Raw genomic sequence first — 20,861 nt, 5'->3', positions numbered from 1 at the left:
TTATATGAAAAATCGTATCTTTTTTTCGATGAGGAATCACTTCCTTAAATGTTTTACAGTTATTTAGTTACACCCTGTATATTTATTTAGAAAAACAAAACATCACCAACAAATAAGCTAATTTAATCACACTTAGTTAACAAACTGACGTACATTTCAAAACTCAATGAAAAATTTCACATTTTCATCTACAAAGTACCTGTTGAGTATGCTGAAAGTAACAAGACACACACAAGACAGTGGTAATTGAAGTCAGTAAGATCATAATAATGACAGCCTAAGAGCTGATGACGAATTTGAAGAAAATACTTTTAATTGAAATTGAGTCTGAGGGAGCGATTGAGGTCATTTTGTTACTGTGCAGAGTATATTTGTAGAAAAAAAAATGTTGCTCTGATAATGTACCTACATTGTTTATTCCTTAAAAAAAATATATTCAACGTTGTATTGATCTCAACTCTGTTAAAAAAAAAAGGTAGAATTTCCATTTTTCTCAAAACATATTTATTTATTCATCAGTTTCAGTTTTGTACCCTTCAAAGTCGCCCTCCTCAGATATAATACACTTGTGATCTATTTTGATCTATTTTTTTCCCATAGCAAGTCCAACTCGTATACCTTTCAATAACAAACTAAACATGCTAAACAGCTGAAACTGTGAACATATGTTGGAGACGAGTGTACCAATATAAAAAAAAAAAATCGAATGTATGTAGCTCACGAAATTTGAACATTCATCTTATTGCTATTCACGAGTTGCAAAAATTTGACAATGGAGAATATACTAACCTGCATATATCCTTTGGATGACCAAATTTTTAATATCACTTGACGTAGGCACTAAAGACATTCCACTAGGAGAAACCCATGGTCCTAAAACGACCTGGGGTGTTGAGGCACTGGTAGCTTTTCGAAGACCCAACTGGCCGGACCCTCCAATGCCAAAGCTGTAAACTCTTCCTCTCGAAGGCACAAGAGCCAGAGAGTGCTGTCGTCCACTAGCTACTTGGGTTATAGTTGAGCCCATCAGTTCAATGACCTGAGTAATAATATTGAATAATGACTTACTGAAAATAATGTCATTGTTGATATGTGTAGTTTAGATAAAACAAAATAGAGAATCTGAGGTTCATGGCATGAACTGAAGAATATTTTTCATTCATTAATTTTTATAAACTTTCAATCAATTTAAAATAGTAGACACCAATAAATCTTAAGTTGATCAATACAAACTTGTTAAATTTCACTAGTTCGAACTTCCATTGTCTACTATATAAAATGATTTGAAATCCCTGAAACAACTAAAAAAGAAGAATTGAAAATGAATAGCTGAAAATAACAATTATATTAACCAAAATGAACCTGAAATGAAATAATAGTGAAATAAAATTAAAGTAAATATAGAACAATTGAATAAAGAAAAATATAGAAATGAAAAAAAATAAATAGAAATAAAAAGTGGAGAGATTCCAAAGTCACGTTAGTCCACTGTTTCTTTTATTTCCTTTTTTTCATTTCTTTATTTTTATTTATAGTGAACTAACGTGACTTTGGAATATCTCCACTTTTTATTTTCATTTATTTTTTTCATTTCTTCATTTTTATTTATTCAATTGTTCTATTTTTACTTGTATTTTATTTCAGTATTATTTCATTCAGGTTTATTTTGATTAATATAATTGTTATTTTCAGCTATTCATTTTCAATTCTTCTTTTTTAGTTGTTTCAGGAATTTCAAATCATTTTATATAGTAGACTATGGAAGTCCGGACTAGTGAAATTCATCATGAAACCTTATCAATCACCTTCAAACAAACAAACTTGTTAAATTCATCAATCAAATAATTCCTGGATAGAAAGAAGCTGTTCAGTCATTAATAACTAAGAAACATATCAGTTTATAAGTGATAATTTCAACATAGACTGTACCAGTTGTTATGATCCATCTTTGACCACACTCTCAAATTCGAAAAGAACTTGAATAACTTAATACGATTTGCATATTCTTTTTTACAATTGATATATGGAGTTAGGCAGTATCTTCCACTAAAATTGAAATTAGTATTATGTGAAGCACTAGTTTTATCACATTTTAACTATGCTAATACTGTATATGGACCACATTTCAAAAAGTACAAAACTCGTGCTTGAGACTTATTTATGGAATAAGATGTTCTTGAGAATTTCTTATAAGCTCAAAGATGCCTATTGGTTAAATATGAATAACAGAAGAATATTGCATGCCGCCAACCTATTCTATAAAATTATTCTTACCAGAGAGCCTGCTTATCTTCAAAGAAAAATTTCTTTTCGAACGAATATACATAACGTCGATATCAGGTTCAGGGGAACACTTACTCCACCTTCTTTTAAAACTGAGTCTTTCCGCAGGTGTTTCAGTTATCAAATATGCCATGTGATGAATGACTTTCCCCTCGAATTACGTACAGCTGGGTTCCAAAAATTCAATTATCTATTTAGCCATTTATTCAATACACGTCAGTGATATGATTTCAGAACTTCACATCGTTTTGCTCCTACTTCTGTAAACTTACTTGCCGTAGTGTGAACAAATTTGTATATTTTTCCTTTGTTTTTGTATTATTTAAAGAAAATTCAATAGAGAGGTATTTTTTAGGGTTAAGTGGAAGAACAGTTCAGTTGTTGAATTTATTCAGAAACTGAACTGAACTTCGCCCTTTATTTTCAAAAAAAATCTGTTAGTGTATTTCCTCAATCTTGTTTTTTTTACATATTTTATGAAGATAATAAAGACGATTATTATTATTATTATTACTATTATCTCTAGTACATATTCACTTACTGGACACACATAATAATTGGTACAAATACACAAAATTCAATTTGAAATTGAAGAAAGAACATTTCTGTATGTTTAAAATACTTGTAAGTTCACACTTACTTATTTTCTCAACTATTTTACTATCACTATAGTGGTAATTCGCACTTGTGATGCCAGGTTTTTTTTGTAATTTCAAATCCATCAGTTTAGACTAATAACGGAACATACATTATTAGTTTTTCAAGATGTTTTTACTGGTGTTGGCATATTGTTGTGATGGAGTGTTTTCGCATTATTCATCTGTTCCTTCCACAGATTGGGTCAAAGCTATTTTCTGGGTCTACTGGCCCTTGTCTGCAGATTTTTGTCCGACTTTGAGTCCACAACTGCAGTAGGCATTATCAAAGACGATCAACCAACACATTCTATGCTTTAATTGTTCTCAAAACATGTAATATATAGTTCCAGATTTGGATTTCTGATTTCATTCCATTGGAGCTACTTAGGTTCCTAGCTACTTAAGTTAATTGGGCGGATTCTTCTTATTGAGTGCAGGTAGCCAAACTTCATTTATGTTAATTATTTTCCCTTTCAATTGAAATTGCCTCTGTGAATTTGAGATTTCATTTTATCTGATAAGACAGAGTCTAAGCTCATCTAAAGACCCTAGAGAGCCTTTAGCAATACCGAGGGTGGTACAACAAATCTCTTGTAACTGAGGATCTGTCTACGTTGGATTCCGGCTCTCTGAACAATAACAAAATTGTCGCCTCGGACATTGATATGCATGTTGAATCAGCAGGTGCTAGACGTGCATTTGGAGAAGGCATCACATTATTAGGTCGAACAAATCCAACAACTTAATAAAACTCAGGGCTACTATACAAGATTATATATGAAGAAAGACTCAACACAAATAACTCAACAACAAAGGAGTCAGATCATTCAACACAACTAATACAAGGAAGCCACTCCCACCACTAATGAAATTGAATCAAAAATTCACACTTTGAAAAATGTAATATTTAATGCATAAAAACCGGCAGACCAAGTCCAACAAAATCAGTAAATTGTATTATTTGATTAGCTTCAACACAGCTATCTCTCGTCATAGAATATGACGGATATGACATGTGATAATCACATCTAACACAAAAAACAGTAGTTAATCCTTTATTGGTTATTTTATTAAAATTCACTTCAATTTCTCCATCTTTGTACAAGAAATTGTGGGAAACTTTCAAAGAAACGAAGAGAGAAATTAAGTTTGAAATAAACTTTTCACAAAGATTAGTAGATCATCCACAGAAGTTGCTTTCACAAACAAACTGGAAAAAACCCTCCAGAAACAACTACTATAATATGAACATTGAATTTCACTTACATGGAACACTATCATCCTCAATGACAGACTTCAAAATTTCAGAATAAAACATCTGGATAATATTACAATTTGTGTCAAAAAGTAACTTCTACGCATGATCTACACATCTTCGTGAAGAGTTTATTGTAAACTTAATGGCTTCCTTCCATCCTTTGGAAGTTTTTCACAATTTTTTTGTATAAAGATGGAGAAATGAAAGCCAAAAAGATTTCTTTCAAAAACTCATTTCTCCTTCGAACTGAAATTACTTTGTTAAAAGTGCATTTTATTTGTTCTGTGATTTAGACTTACAAGGTAGAACGCAAAACACCCGTAATTTTATTCAAAATGAAGAACTTAAAACTGTTTCCGTTATCACAGTTAAATTTAAAATCATGTTCAGTATTACAGTCACAAACTTTCCTGAACCCAGGTTTCATCTACTAAAAGATCCATGAATGTATTCAATATTCAAAAGATAGCTATAAATCCAGAAAAATATTATTTAGAAATTCAATTCTATTAATTTATTCATCATTTTCTTGGGTTTTCACTACAATCTCAGGTTGTTGAATAGAGACTCTTCTCTCTTGACATGGTTAGGTTAGGTTAGGTCACAAGTGAGTGGCTTATTCCAAAGGCAACCCACATAGGCTTATTGTTGCTCACACAGATTCAAACTCGAACAAATAAACCCAGCTTCTTGACGAAGCCGATTAGTTTATATGGTGAGTGATCTTTCAGGTCAGATGGTAGAAGTGTGGTTCTACCAAACTCTGAAAACCTGATTCGGTCCGCAGCAGGGCAGGCACAAAGTATATGCTCTTCGTTTCATCATTTTCCAAAAAGAGGCGACACACACTGTTTTCCGACAGTTCGAGTCTCTACATGATTTAGACGACAGTAACCTGTAAGGAGGCCTGTTAGACATTGTAATTCATCCCTACTGTAGTTCAACAGTTCGGTATCAAGCTTCGAAAAGTGAATAAACGCCTTGGAGTCAGCCATTCCTGGAAGATTCTGCCAGAAGTCTATGAATCTTCTTGCCATGCAGGTGTTTAATGTTTCTTTGGCAAAACCTAAAACAATGCCAATGAAAGGCTCTGGTCCAATGAAGCTACTTGCAGCACCCTCCATTGCAAGGGAGTCACCAACTTCATTGCCTCTCAGGGCAGTGTGGCCAGGTATCCACACCAGAGACAATTTGTTAAGTCTTCCTATTGAGGAGATTCGTTTTTGACAATTTGCTACCAACTTAGATGTTGATCGATAGGAGCCAAGAGCTTCCAACGCCGCTTGACTGTCCGAGAAAATTTTTATTGGCTTCTGTGTGAGGTGGGATTCTACCAATCTATCCGCACACAATTAAATAGCATAGATTTCCGCTTGAAATACAGTCGCATAGATCCCTAGGCACGTTGATATCTCTGTCCTGGTTCTGCAACTGAAAATACCTGCACCAGAGCCCCAACGTGTTTTTCATCCACCTGTGAACCAACAACAATCTGCTCTTAAAATTTCCTTCTCCTAGAGGATCAAATCCTCTCTACTCGGGAAAAGTACTATATAAGGCAGTTCATATTTGAAAGTTGGAGGCATAATGTCAGAGGTCATTCCCAGAGTGTGCTGTGACTTCCAGTGTCAACCAGCAATCTAGTGTACTCTGCATTATATTGATTTGTGCAGTTTGCGATGTGCATAAGGAAACAATAGTAATAAACTTAATAATGTAAAAATAGGTACAGTATTATTTTCAATTATTATGTTTTTGAATTTTTGGAATGAAGTAAAATTCAAAGGAGACACAATTCTTCAATGGATACTCATTTGACATCACAGTATACCAAGTAAGAGATAGAGATTTAAAATCATGTTCAGTATTATACTCACAAACTTAACTGAACCCATGTTTCATCTACTAAAAGATCCATGAATGTATTCAATATTAAAAAGGTTGCTATAGGCCCCCAAAATTAAATTCTAATAATTTATTCATCATTTTCTTGGGTTTTCACTACACTCTCAGGTTGTTAAATAGGAACTATTTTGTCTTGATAAGACATGAATTCAGTTCAGTTTCTAGTCAAATATCTGACGATTTAAACATGTGAATGTTCGGATTACTATAAATAAGTGTATGAATAATACAAGGTGGATTCGTTTCTTGTTTTTATCTACTGAGTTTAAGTGTGATTTATTAGAGTAAAGAAAATAAAAAAATTGATTCTGAATTTTCATCTGGTGTCAAATAGCTCAACTTATTGTCACTTTTGGATATTAGAGCAAATGTTACTTTTACACTGACCTGACGAGGAAGAATTTCATTAAAATTTGTTCCATGCCCTAACTGTCCAAACATACCAGCTCCACATGTGAAAACCCCACCATCAAGTGTCAAAAAAATTGAAAATTCCTCACCACAAGAAATGTACCTAACCCTGATGGCTCTTAAGGTTCGAAGTTGTGTAGGAAACACTTTGTTATCAGTGTCGTTCAAACCAAGTTGCCCCCGTCTATTCTTACCTAGAATAAAAAAAGTTCAACTTCAATGCAAGTTTGATAATCTGTTTACATTTCTCACAGAATTCTGTTGCACAACAAGAAACATATTCTCTTCGTATTGTGTTAAATTACCTCAAAATTAGTTACACGATATGTACATGTTAAAAATGTAAATTTTGATTATCAATGAATATTTAATATTCGCTGAATATTAAGATATCTTTGATGACATTACACAAACTAGTGGTTGTGTCCATCTTGTCTTTGAAAATGCAAATATTAGCACTCAATACAAATAACTTTGCACACTAACCCTAAACTTTTCTGGAAGAATATAGATAGTAAAAGATCAGAATCAGAATCATTTATTTCATTCATAGGCCTTGTTGGGCATAGAACATGTCAATTATAAAGTTACATTACAAACAACTTAACAAGTAAAAAAGTTTAAAAATAATTAACACATATATACAGTGGTCAGAGTATTATTTCATATCGAGAAATTCATTTAAATCATAAAATAGATTTATGTGTAAGAATTTTTTCATGGCGCTTCGGAATCTGAAGAATGTAGTCTCATTCCTGATGTTGTCTGGAAGCTTATTGTATACTTTTATGCCTATCGAATTTGGTCCCCGTGACACCAGATCAAGACTGTCAGCTCTGGGATAGATCAGGTTTTTAGACCTAGTCTGATATGGGTGTACATCATAGTATTTTGGAAGTGTGTTTCTTATTCTGTAGATATGACATACTATTTCCAATAGATAGAGACCGGCTAATGGGAGGACATTCAATTCTGCGAATAGGGATTTGCATGAGGTTTTTTTAGGCTTTTCCATTATAGTTCTTATCGCTCTTTTCTGGGATAGAAATAGACCATGTGCTGCCAGCATTGCTCCCCACAGTAATATGCCGTAGACCAAGGCTGACTGAATTTCGGCAAAATAGAAATTTCTCAAGCAATCCTTATCAACAGTGTTTCGGATACAACGAATTTGATATATTTTTGTGTTTATTTTCTTTATCATACTAGTTACATGTTCATGCCAGTAAAGCGTATCTCCTAAAGTCATTCCTAAAAATTTCACATGCATATTTTGGTTGATCTAGATATTGTCTAGTTTTACTGAAACGTGTTTATCAATAGCCCGTTGCCTGGTATGGAAGATCACAAATTCGGTTTTTTCCAAATTGAGAAACAATCGGTTGGCGGAGAACCACTTCCCTAGTTTCCCTAGTAATATGGTGCAGTCATCTTCAATGGCCTCGATGGATTCTCGGTCCACTATAAAGGCTGAATCATCAGCGTACATAGTTATATTGTAGTCTGGTATATATTCAACTAGATCAGCAGTGTATAGTGAAAACAGTATTGGGGCTAGTACGCTACCTTGCGGAACACCTACTTCCATCCTTACATGTCCTGAGCGATACCTACTTATTGACCCATCTGGTTCATTATGAGATATTTGAACGAATTGACTTCTATCTGACAGGTATGAGGTAAACCATTTTGCCGCTGTACCCCTAATTCCTACCAGCCAGAGTTTTTCAAGTAAAGCCTCAAGATAATTAAATGACTCACTCAATACTATGTATAATGGTGACATGATGGGAGCAAACAGTGAACAGATTGCAAATTATTTTGCCAATTATTTATCGACAGTATATTTAAGAACTTCTGATATTGATCATAACGCTCCATTTAATATAGATTATAATATACACAATTTTGTGATATCTATTGAGAAAGTTTTTGATAAAACGCTATCTTCATCAGATAAGTTAAGTATTGTCCCCAATGGCATTCCCGACTATAGGGATTGTCCCTAGCCTATAAAAACAGCTACATTCGTCCAATTTTTAAATCAATTTTTAAATCATTATTGAAGTATTCACATGCTCGGAACAAACATTCCATGTTTCTTGTTGAGGAATTTGTACTTTTCCACATGCAAGTTGAAAGAAAGTTTAGATTAAAATCAAATTCGCAAATTCTTTAAACTTTTGCCATGTTCCAGCTGTCCATAATTACCATTGTTAAATATTGTTTTGTTACAAATTATTAAAAATAACATCATTTGGCATTTTTTATATTACGAAAAAGTTGGCTTTGTGGGCATCAATTTGTCAAGTCTGACTATAACTTTTTTTACTACCTTGAATAGTTTAAGAACATCACCATATCATTCAACAATTCACTCTCGGAAGTAACGTCTGGATTTATTTAATAAAATAGAGTGATCAATGGCCTTCGAAAAGTTGATGCAGATCACATCTACTTGATGATGGTTAACAGTTAGTTTTGAAAATGGTATAATAGCCTAAACCGGTCAACAATAAAGAAATATAGTGGAAAATAGACAAAAGTGTGTTTTTAGTGTATCCTCAGCTTTACTTGTGATTTGAATTAATGTTATAAGGATTCTAATAGTACTCTTTGAAGTGAAAAAATAATGATGATCAAGTGTTATCTATAATGTATTTGATTTGGGGAAAGAAAGAGTTATAAACATACTTTTTGAAAAGCTTTGTAAAAACCAAACCGAATTGATAAGTATGATTTTGTAATTTTCCACAAATCATATACGGACATTATCTTATATAAATCATTTTCAGAAAGAGTTTATTTAACAAATTGAGGTCAATATCGAATAGAATAAAAATAATCTCTCACTCGCAACGAAATACAAATTATGAGGCAATTAGTACATAAAATTAGAATTGCACATTAGATGAAAAAAAAAAATGTAAATCACCTCACACATATTTTTTGAAGAAAACAATAGTAAAATCTCTCACCCCAGCCATACACAGCACCAGATTTCGAGACAGCAAAAGTATGATTAGCTCCACAAGCAATGAATGCCACAGGAAGTCCATTAAGAGATTTGACAACAGTTGGCATAATTTCAGTTTGTGAACAAGTACCCAGACCAAGTTGTCCAAAGCTATTTGCTCCCCATGTTAAAACTTCACCAGCTGCAAAAAAAAATTGTTCCAAATTTGTATAACCTCATATGATATATTCAAGCTTGTTTACTGAAAGTATAGAGATCATGAAAACAAGTGGCATGTGGTGAATAATTCATGTGTGCAACTTTTTACATTAACTTATAAGCTGAAAATTGATCCAAGATGAAACTGACAATATTTAATAAAAATCCATTATAATGTATTTGAATGGAAGTTTGGAGAGATTTTCAATAAACAGTCTATAAAACTGCAACACATATTTCACTCATTTTCTACATACTGATTTTTGTATATTATAGTCATTTGGATTATAATGACTATCATTACCTATCTACCGAATTTCCATCATTCTAGAAACAAACTCATTGAAATAAGACATACGATAAATACAGAAACTATTTGACACATCCTATAACCTCTATTAAAATCCTCTACATTGTTTGGCTTAATCACAAACTCATAAGAACAACCTACAAAATTATTGTTAGAGAGTTAATTATTATGCTTGGAAAAAGGATAATCTCTTTTTTCAAAATTTGGAGATTCACTACTCAGTGTGGATAAATTTTCAAAGCTAATTCAGATTATACAACATAAATCATGTTACAATTGGCGCTTGAGCAGATGTAGAAGAAATGTAGAAAAGGAACAAAGGAAATTTCAATTGTATAGTGGACGAAATTATGTCATGATGAAAAAGGTAGAAAAAAAAACGATCCTGTTTTGGACTGGATACACAAATTGAAGTGGAAGGTACATTTCAACAGAAAAAAGGATCTTCGACCAGATGTTGAAAGACAAAATAGTTGAACTGTGGAACAATCTAAGGAGTTCACCAAATGTTCTGGTTGAGGACAATAAATACCAATTTTGGGTAGATTTTCAATAAGTAAATGAAGTTTCAGAACAAGAACTACGATCAAGTTACTGGCTGGTACCCTTGTTTATAAACCGCATTCACAGTTCTTGATTGTTTTCCAGATTGTTTCATATCCAACCCCTTACATAAGGTTTGCAAACAGTGCCATCTACGTTGGGAGACTTCTTGACACAGTAGTTACTCTAGATATGAAATATGCCTTTGCATACCTGAATGACATTGTCATATTAAGCAAAACGTTCAAAATAAATGTAGAACAGCTGAAAAAAGTTAACCGCTGGGTGACAAAGACAAACAAACCCGGTCAAATATCAGTTTCGTAGAAAACAGTTCTCATATATAACAAGCAGTGAGTGAAAAAGGTATAAAAATCGAATCATTAAAAATAAGACCATCTCGTTGAAACGTTACCTAATGAAATAAGCTTTGAACCAGGTCTATCCAATTTCAAGAAACGATAGTAAACATTATGTGACAACATACTTTGTGAACCCACGAATAATATCACTAGTTTTTTTTAAGAAAGAGTTGGGCATTACCTATAAATCTGAGCGAATTTATTGAAAACATTAAAGACACAGCATGAATGAGAATACCAATTCAACATATTTAAGTAACACTTTATTGTAAGATGTTCACTTGACAGTTTACAAAAGTGTCACTTAAATATGGTATGGATTATTTATCAAGTATCGGCAAATTCCATAACGTATCAAATCCACATATACAAACCGTCTTTTGGTACAGGGGAATGAGTTCAATCATGATTACGTTGTATTACATTCGGAACAGAAAGGTTAAAAATCAGTATACTTATGAATTCGATTGAATAGATCTGTTTCACATATAGTCAGTGGGCATACTTCAAATCATCTAAGAGAACGAATTGTTCTCTTAGATGACTTGAATAGATCTGAATAATTCTTCTTTGTTAAATTAGTAATGATGAAATGTATGTTTTTTATAAGGTAGTTTTTGTTTTTATTATATATGTAGCTTAATGAGTTTGCTCCTAGAATTGTAAAATTTTGATAGTTAGGTAGTAATAGTCATTATGATCCAAGTCATGAAAATCATAATGTAGAGAATAAATTAGTTAGTAATGAACACACCTGAAGTGTTAGGTTCAAATCAAATTGAAGTATACTTCATTGTCAGAAGATTTTCCATCCCATTGACAAAGATTTGTAAGTATGAATAAAAACATAACTTATGGTTTATAGATAAAAACTGGTAATTTGAATAAAACAAGTACAAATATAATAAAAATAAAATGTAACACACGTTTTTTTTTAATGATTCATTAAAATACTCTTGTAGGGTATAATAGGGTCTATCAGCTAGCATATTTATAACTGCTTTCTTGAATTGTACGGTGGGCAGATTTGCTGACCTCATATCTACTGGTAAGTGATTGAATAATTTTTCACCATTATAAAAAATTAAATCCGTTATTAATGTTGGTTGAGTTAGGTATGGAAGGTTGTTTCAAAAGTTTTGTCCTTTTAATGCCATGCGTCTTTGAAGCTCCACATCTCTATACATTGATACTGTTCATTTTTCTCCAAATTTCAATTTTTGCCTCATCTAAGCTTATATATGATGTCGTTAGGCGATTTTCAGCAAATTTTTCTCTACGATTAATAAACGAACTGTTAGACGTTGGTTTGCGAAATTTCGTTCCAGAGATTTTGTGGACCTACGGTAATGAGGATTTAAGGACCCTGTTGAAGACTGACCTATCACAAACAGTGCGGTTTTTGAGGTTTGAAACGTATTGAAAAGATAAAGAAGCCCAAAAAGTGGCTTCCCCACGATTTGGACTGGATCGTCACTTGTAATGAAAAGTGGATTCTCTACGACAACAAGAGACGTTCGGGACCGATGAGCCACTCAGGCACTTCCCAAAGGCAATGGTCACTGTATGGTTGTCAGCAGCTGGTGTGATACACTATTAATTTCTGCAATCGGACCAACCCATCACAGCAGAGTCCTACTATGAGGAAATCGACGAAATATACCGAAAATTGCGTCAGCAGAAGCCGGCACTGGTCAACAGAAGAGTCCAATCCTGCTTCATGACACCGCCCGTCCTCACGTTTCACAAATGACTGCTCGAGTTTCAAAGTTCTGCCTCACCCACCATACTCCTCAGACCTCTGTCCAACTGACTACCATCTTGTCAAGCACTTTAACAACTTTCTCACCAGTAGAACCTTCACGAATCAGGACCAGGCAAAAACTAGCTTAGTCGACTTCATCGAATCCCAAGTACACAATTTTTATGCTGACATAATTAATCGACTTGTGATACATTAGCAACAGTGCACTACTTAAAATGACGCTTATTTCGATTAAATTGAATAAGTATTTAGTGAGATATTTCAATTGAAAGTAGACTCGTAAAAAAGGACAAAACTTTTGAAACAACCTAATAACTAATGTATCGTGAAATACGTGTGACGGTTTTGTAAAACGACAAGTGAAAATCTCACAAAAAAAGTGTTATTCATTCAAAATATGGATCATCACGTTTGTGACATGGTTTGTTGAAGTAACGATCGATACTCACTATTGGCCAGAGCTACAGAATGTCTTTGTCCACAGCAAATCTGAATAATGTGGTATGTTGCTAATGCTCTGACCATTTTTGGAATAGGCTGAACGTTTTCTCCTAAGCTTTGTCCTAATTGGCCATGATAATCTGATCCCCAGGTAAAAACTTGTCCCCACTGGTTGAGGGCCATTGAATGCATGGAGCCACATGCCACATGGATTATTGAATGAGCCTCCATTCCAGACACAAGTTCTGAAAATGTAATCAGGCTCAAATCATGAAAAAAATAGCAGTAAGGAAGTACATTATGGGATGGAAAATATAATCACCCTCAAAATATATAGTTTACTAGCAAGCCATTATTTTTTGTTATTACATAAGTTGCAACTCATTTTCATATTCCTTCTAATACATTTTTTAAAGAATTTTTGTAAATAATGAATTTAAGTGAAGTGAAGAAACTCAAATCTTTGAGAAACATTACAATCTCTAACCACCTGCTGTATTTTCTATGAAAAGAAATCATTATTTCTGAGTTTCAAAAACACCAAAGAGGCTCCTGCAACCTGATGATTTTTAATTTGCCATAATAAAACCGAAAAAGTCAATGAGGTGCTGAGTGAAATTGTAATCTCTACTTCCATCATCGTCAACATGCAGAGGATGGGGTAAAATAATTCCAATGATGCTAAAGCACTGAGAGTAAAATTAAAGTCTACTTTTGAGGCTCAGGTTACACAGTGAGTCTCACTTCTCATGGAAACACCCCCGTATCTTCCGTAATATTCGAGGTAGAACGATGAAACTCTCTGGACTGATGGAAATGATCAAAATGCACCTACCACCTGAATGGGGTTGGACAAAGTGATATACACTGTCCGCCACTCGCGATGGAACAACCCATTTTTACGGTAAAACATATTAGGGGGCAAAATAGGCTCAAAATTCCTTCAGATTCGTGATCAGGACTACCAACTTACTACGATTACACTTTTTTCCTGAAAAAACTTCAGTCCTGAAAAATCCGAATTTGTCTCACTTCTTATGTAAACACCCCCGTATCTTCCGTAATATTCGAGGTGGAACGATGAAACTCTCAGGACTGACGGAAATGCTCAAAATGCACCTACCACCTGAATGGGGTTGGCCAAAGTGATATGGCCAATGAAAATTCAGAGCCGATATCACAGGATTTGATGTCTGTCGATGTTTATGATGGGATACGCGACATCTGTAGTGTAACATGCACAATCGCAGTTCTTTTCAGAAATCGTGAATAAAAAAAGGGGTTGCTTACAACGAAATAACTCCAGGCACATCATAATGTAAGGAATAAATTGTTGACAGCACCCTCTGTTGACTCCTTAGGTAGGCCAGGAGAAGCTGGCCACATGCGCCAGCGAAACGTCAGAAAGAAATCGTAAAAATCCACGGCCTTCACACCCGGAAAATAGTTACGATGAAAATGTTTCCTTTTTATAAAAATTTTGTCCGACTCTTGCCCTGTTTGAAAGTTATGAGGTGGGAACTATTTACGTCTGCACTGTATGTTCAATTGTACCGTTTACAGTTTGTGATCATGGGTGGAGAATAAAGCCCTGGTTGATGACACCATTCAAAATGCAATTTATTTACATATCCTGAGTACATACAGACATAATCCGATTACATATACATAGTTCTATCCAAACTACTCTAGACCTAACCTAACACACGCCCGCGCAGACACAAAGGCACAGTACGCAGCACACAGAGAACGCAGCACACCCACGCAGGCATACATAAGGTGTTATAGCATAACACATAAGGTGAGTTAATTAGTAACTTTGATAGAGATGTATCCCAAGTTTAGATAATGTAATGATGAAAATATCGATGTCTTTGTTTTTAACTATTACATATGTAACTGAGTCGATTGGAAAATATGAATTAGAATCACGACACGTTTTATCTTTTCGTCTCAAGCGAATGTAAGGTACATTGAGATCAAGGAAAACTACAACAAGATTCGCATTAATAAAAGAGTTGGACAACTCAAACGCCATTTGGATCTTGAAATATGTCTGACAAGTGAAGCTATAGAATATTCCCATAATCATTATCCATAATGATAATTATAGCCTACCAACCGGTAAGCGATAGGATGGTTAGATAGCGTAAATGGTCTTTTCTACTCATTCAATGAATTGCTAAGTAAATAACCTAATAATTAGCGGACCAATCAAGGGTGAGCAGTCACATGCACACCACTCCAACACCCCCACCACAATCTCCACCATCAGCCCCACCGCCATTCCCACCATCACCCTCTAAAATTGTGAATAGGACTGAACATGGAGCTCGCCAGTCAGTCGTTGCAGAGTCTTCGACATATAACCTGTGTCAACGCATATACCACTAATGCCGTAGTTGCAGAAAAAGTGTCTGGTACTATACATTTCATTTGACAACTTAACAGCCCAGATTTAGTTCTCTTCAATCAAAGCTCTAGTGGTGAAAGCCTCTGTTGTTATATCACTATGTGAATGTTGATTCTCAATACCAACTCTAGGATTTGCTAGCAATCGCACATTGAAAGTTGAGATCTCGTTAATCCTTATCTTGCACAAGTTTCACTTCCAAGGATTGTCATACATTTTAATCATTTTGCTAAACAACTAGACGAGGAGGAACAGATAGAAGTTAGAGAACCCACCAAGTTACCATCAAAATACATTTTATGAGAACCACAATTTAAAGGATAAGAAATAAACGTATTCATATGTTTTGAAGAAATTCCTTTTTCTTTCACTTTATGCCCATTTAGGCCTTTCTTCCTCTTCTGCTATTTTTGAGAAAAATCACTTATCTTTCACCTTGTTCTCAATGAAAATTTCCTATTCCCCTTCCGAGGATTTCCTTCAGTTTTATTCATACCGCCCAATATTTCGTTTATAAAACAGTCACGTGGGTAGGCAGATTGAATGTTTTGTCTTTTGTAATATTATTGAAGATTAGATTGTGGTTGAAGTAGCAAAAAAATATTAATAAGATTGAAGAATATGGCAAAGGGCAAAAAGATAAACCTTTGAAAAATTGAAAGCTAAGACTTACAATGTCTAAAGGTATTAACAGATAAAAAACTCATAGTTAAAGAAAAATGTAAAGTGAAAATGATATTCATAAATGTAAAATGAAATGAACAATGAAACTGAAATATGAAAAATAAAATAATGTGGCCAGTAATGGAAATGAGTTTTGGGTTACAAAAAAAATCACTTTCATCACAGGTCACAATTTGTTTTATTTCTGAAAAAAATGGAAAAACATAATTCCCATTGGTGATTTCACATACCATATATCTGAAATTTAGCTATAGATTTTTCTTGTTATACTATATCGAAAGTGTTTATATAGAGTCAATTCATAAAACCCATTTATCTTTCTACCACCACTGTTATAACCTGCCAAGTTATATGTAACACCCATGCAGGAGTTAGTAGCATAAAATTTTCAATTATGATCATTGAAGGACGCAAACCCAATAAATTAGTATGTATCTTCAATTTCCATACCAACATGTAACCCTTTTTTTCTTCCATGACAATAACCCAGATAACACAAATTAATTCTCAGATAATTTAAAAAAATTCTCAAGGGTTTTCTCCAAAGTATATCAAGATTAATTGGATAAAATGTGTGCAAATTGCAATTCAATAATTCTAAAAATTTTGCTGTGAAAATGACTTGAGTGTGAACTTAATAATTTGATACAATCTCGAGAATGTGGGTCTCAGGATTTTATCTTAAATCTTATCTGCATTTAATCGCCATAAAACTCTATGATTGCTGCTTAACCTTAAACTGTTTCATCGTTTTTATGCACAAGGGGAAATAATATGTATGTGATATGTAATTGAATTTTTTTGTCAGGAAATATGTGCATTGAACTAATACTGAAATCGGCAATTATATTACTTTTTTATCTATTGAAAATCTTGTACATAACTTCTATTTACTTCCAACAAACATCACTCTCTACTGGAATATAAAAAATGTATAGACACAAATGATTCTATAGCGTTGATATGTTCCTTGATTTCAACTTGTGCCCTCAATATAATTATATTATGTTGTTTTATAATAATTTGTCTCTGATTTTAAAATTTTGCATCAGTATATCGCTTGTAGTGTTTTGTATAGTGTCTGTTTTATTTGATAGGTATATGTTCATTTATTTATATTTATAAAGTTATTTATTATTTTTATTATTGACATGTCTAATATCATAATGATCTGAAAGATGAATAAATACACAACAACAACAACCTTAAACAGCAGTTTGCATTATATTCTATATTTATTTCAATGTTTTTTTTTATCTCAAGAAAATATATTTTTATATGTTTAGAGTAATTGAGAAATATTTTAATCACTTTATATTGTTGTATTGTCACCAGTCCTATAAGTTTTTTGTGCATATGTTTCTGTACACATGTAAAAACTTTTATGTGATGAATAAAATAGTCTGTTCTGTCATAAATAAAGGTAGAAATATAATAATTAATTCGTTGAAAGTGGAGAACACTTTATATAGGCTAAAATACATTGAAGATTAAGAGATGAAGAAAAAACTTGAAGATATATCAAATATTAACGACAACAATCTGTTGTAAAGCTACTCCAGAATATGACAAACATCCATCAAAAGACCTGTTCAAACTACTACAGGGAATCAGACTGTTACAATTATTTTCATAAAGAGATGGGATAAAAAATGCAATAAGCCTTTGAAGCTGTAATGCTTCCATAGACTTGGAAGAAGTGGACTAATCAAATAGTTCACAACAGGAAAAAGTATGATCCATTTTTGGGATCCTCATTATTATTGAAATGTTTCAAATATAAAACTCTTGATGAGGGCACATATAAATCGTTGTCTGTAAACATATTCTGTGTTATATGGTTGATCTTTCATTCATTTCAATACAACAGAATTTAGTAATATTCCAATGCTATCCAAATATTTCAGGAGAGCTGAATATTTTTTGGTACGATTCCAATACCACAATGACCATGCTGTCTCAATTGATAAATTTCAAGAATGAGTCTGTTGGACCACTTCAAGAGCTTGTTGAAATTGTTATTGTTATCAATTTGAAGCTAGAGCCCAAAATCAGGGCATTTGTATTCCAATCAAGCTGTTTCGACCTGCCATAGGTCTCATCAGTGATGCTAGGCTAAACCACAAGTACATTGCCGGACTCAAAAGTTCTTGAAGAGCAATCTCGACTAAGTAGAGGCGATGACGTCTTACCTTATGAATATGTATTCTTAAGTGGTTCAACTTGGCGCCACTGTGCTATCTGGGGTTCAATTACAAAAGCCGAATTTCGGTTGGCATTCGATGTCAAAGCTTGGCTTTGCAACCGATCATATTGGGGGCCCCGTTTAACCTCTATTCATTCCATAGATGATGTCCGTAAAGAGCAGTGTTATCGTCCCACTCATTGTTATCAATGTTTATCTTTTGGTAATTTTACCACTTTGTTTCAGACATGAAAAAGTTTTTTACAAAAATAATTTTATCCCACTTTTTGTATTTGAAGCAGTTGATATGAACAAAATCATTTGAAATATTCTATGTCAACAGCTCAACAGATATTCCTGGAAAGTAGATTGAAACCATCAGTTTTCATAATAATATGATTATCCATCCAATGATAACTCATCTCAGGATGTCGAGAGTGGTCATTGGTTACCGAAGCTCACGCCCTCCATAGTATCGAAATTGAATCAGCGTAACTTTTTAGATAATGAGGAAGCAATATGAATATATATAACTAAAACTGATACAATAATCATCATTTCATGATGATGTTCTATGTTCAAATTTCTATGTGTGTGCTAGTAGTCACTTTGGATTTGTAATATGTATATGTAATATTTTAAATTTGTAACATTTGTAATATTTGTATTTATAACATTTTCAACCAACCAATGTAGATGAATGGAGATACAAGGTCTCAGAATTTTAAGTAAAAATCAGTCTTGTATATGCATTCTATTGTGAACTTTCTGTATTCTTGATGATATGAGTAGATTGAGACATGGACCAATATTATGATGATTAAATATGGATGATAGTAAAGTATAGAAGTCTATTCAGTCAGTCTGGAATAACTTGTGCTATCTGGGATGCCAAACAACAAAAACAAAAAGTTTCAACAGACATAAAGCAAAATGTTACATACTAAGGAAAGACATACGTGGCCTCTTTCTTGGCTGATCATGACCAAGTTGTCCGTAATCATTATTCCCACAGGAATATATTTTTCCATCTCTAGTCAACAGCAGAGTATGGTTTTCTCCCAAGGCTGCTTCTATTACAGTACCAGCCAAACTCCAATCCAAGGCCCTAGGAGTAAGAATATGTTCCTCTTCAATACCTCCTAGTCCCAGTTCTCCATGAACGGTGCTACCCCAACAAAACATCTCCACTTTTACTAGTTCTTATAATGGGACAATATCATTTCTTGTTCATGACAGGGAAAAAAATGGTGAAAATATTCTAGAATGTTATAGAACTTCAAATCTTCTTTATTGTTTCTATGCATGTAGTTCGGTACTGTTACAAAATAATTTCACTATTGACTTCGTTGAAAAATACATATAAAGAAATTTCACACATATAATAAAATTTATAAGAAGTGAATTATAAAATACAAAACATATTGAAATCAGGTTAGGTTTTGATTGAAAACATTGCTGCCAGTTGCACTGAAATCTGTCAGTGTCAGTGCTCTCACTCAAATGTAGCGTATTGATTCTTGATTCCACTATGGTCACAGATAAGATGTGGGTTTCTAGGAATCTTAGTCACAGATGTGCTATGGTAAGATGTCTAAACCCAGGAATCTTACACTATGGGTAGGTAATAAAGACTGCCTATGTGAAGCCGAAACACGTAAACAACACTGGCGTCAAATGATTTCATACGCATGCACCGGTTTTTTTTTTTGTTATAATCTATTTTTGTATTATTCTTTTTTAAACCAAATTCATCACATCTTTTTACTCCAAACAACTCATATTTTGATATTCAAAAATTGACGTTTCTGGCTTTCATAATCTTTTGCATATTTATCAAATCAGTTAATGAGAAAAACAGTTTTATTTTGTTGAACGATACACGTTGAAAAACCGTCTTCAGCAGTGAAAATCTATGTCCAAATTTCACTCAGTGGAAGGTTAGTGCATATATTGTGATCTAAGGTCAAAAGGGACATCCTACGGTACTATTTTTATCATAAATTTTGAAACTACTATTCATCATCACAACTTCAAATTGTAATAACTTTACCGGCCACTTATACACTTTTTAGATCGGAATGTCATATCAAGTCCTAGTTCCTCACATCCTCCTCCTCAATTTACATTTTCTTACAACCTGCTATACTTGCCATACCGAAAACAGGACAACCATAGAGGAATCCTTGTTGAGTAAAGGTCTAAACTTCGCCACTGCACCAACATCTGTGCCCACTTGGGAAATAATAATTGCAGTAGAATCCACCAGTTAACTTATTGATCAGATCGAGGCAGAAGAATTCAGATGGAAAATCAGAGAACAGCTAGATCGAGAACCAGTTTCAACATCTAACATCAGCAATGAAGAACGAAGAGCCCTGAACGGGCTACGTAGAGACAACACCGTCAAGATCTTACCTGCAGATAAGGGAAACGCTACTGTTGTGATGGATACTGACCTCTACGAACAGAAGATCGAAGAGGCGCT

At 33.6% G+C, this 20,861-nt stretch overlaps 1 protein-coding gene across 3 annotated transcripts in view; it reads right to left on the bottom strand.

The window, feature by feature from the left end:
• Herc4 (HECT and RLD domain containing E3 ubiquitin ligase 4) overlaps positions 1–20,008 on the bottom strand; it is a 40,638-nt gene extending 20,630 nt beyond the window's left edge. Inside the window, exons 1-5 of one of the 3 annotated variants that reach the window (XM_074174303.1) lie at positions 19,318–20,008; positions 13,100–13,336; positions 9,474–9,653; positions 6,472–6,689; positions 790–1,039 (exon numbers count right to left, since the gene is read on the bottom strand). In XM_074174303.1, the coding sequence (XP_074030404.1) occupies positions 790–1,039; positions 6,472–6,689; positions 9,474–9,653; positions 13,100–13,336; positions 19,318–19,558 (1,126 nt within the window). In that variant the 5' untranslated portion in view covers positions 19,559–20,008. The remainder of the gene's footprint in view (positions 1–789; positions 1,040–6,471; positions 6,690–9,473; positions 9,654–13,099; positions 13,337–19,317) is intronic. The other 2 variants (XM_023157422.2, XM_023157423.2) reach the window with 2 other exon arrangements.
• Positions 20,009–20,861: the final 853 nt, after the last annotated feature.

This window comes from Leptinotarsa decemlineata, unplaced genomic scaffold, assembly GCF_025532065.1.
Source record: "Leptinotarsa decemlineata unplaced genomic scaffold, Ldec_3_MD MMD2_tig00000576_RagTag_RagTag, whole genome shotgun sequence".
Classification (NCBI taxonomy): domain Eukaryota; kingdom Metazoa; phylum Arthropoda; class Insecta; order Coleoptera; family Chrysomelidae; genus Leptinotarsa; species Leptinotarsa decemlineata.
Note: the sequence above shows the minus strand (reverse complement) of the source record. Positions and strands in the feature narration are given on the sequence as shown.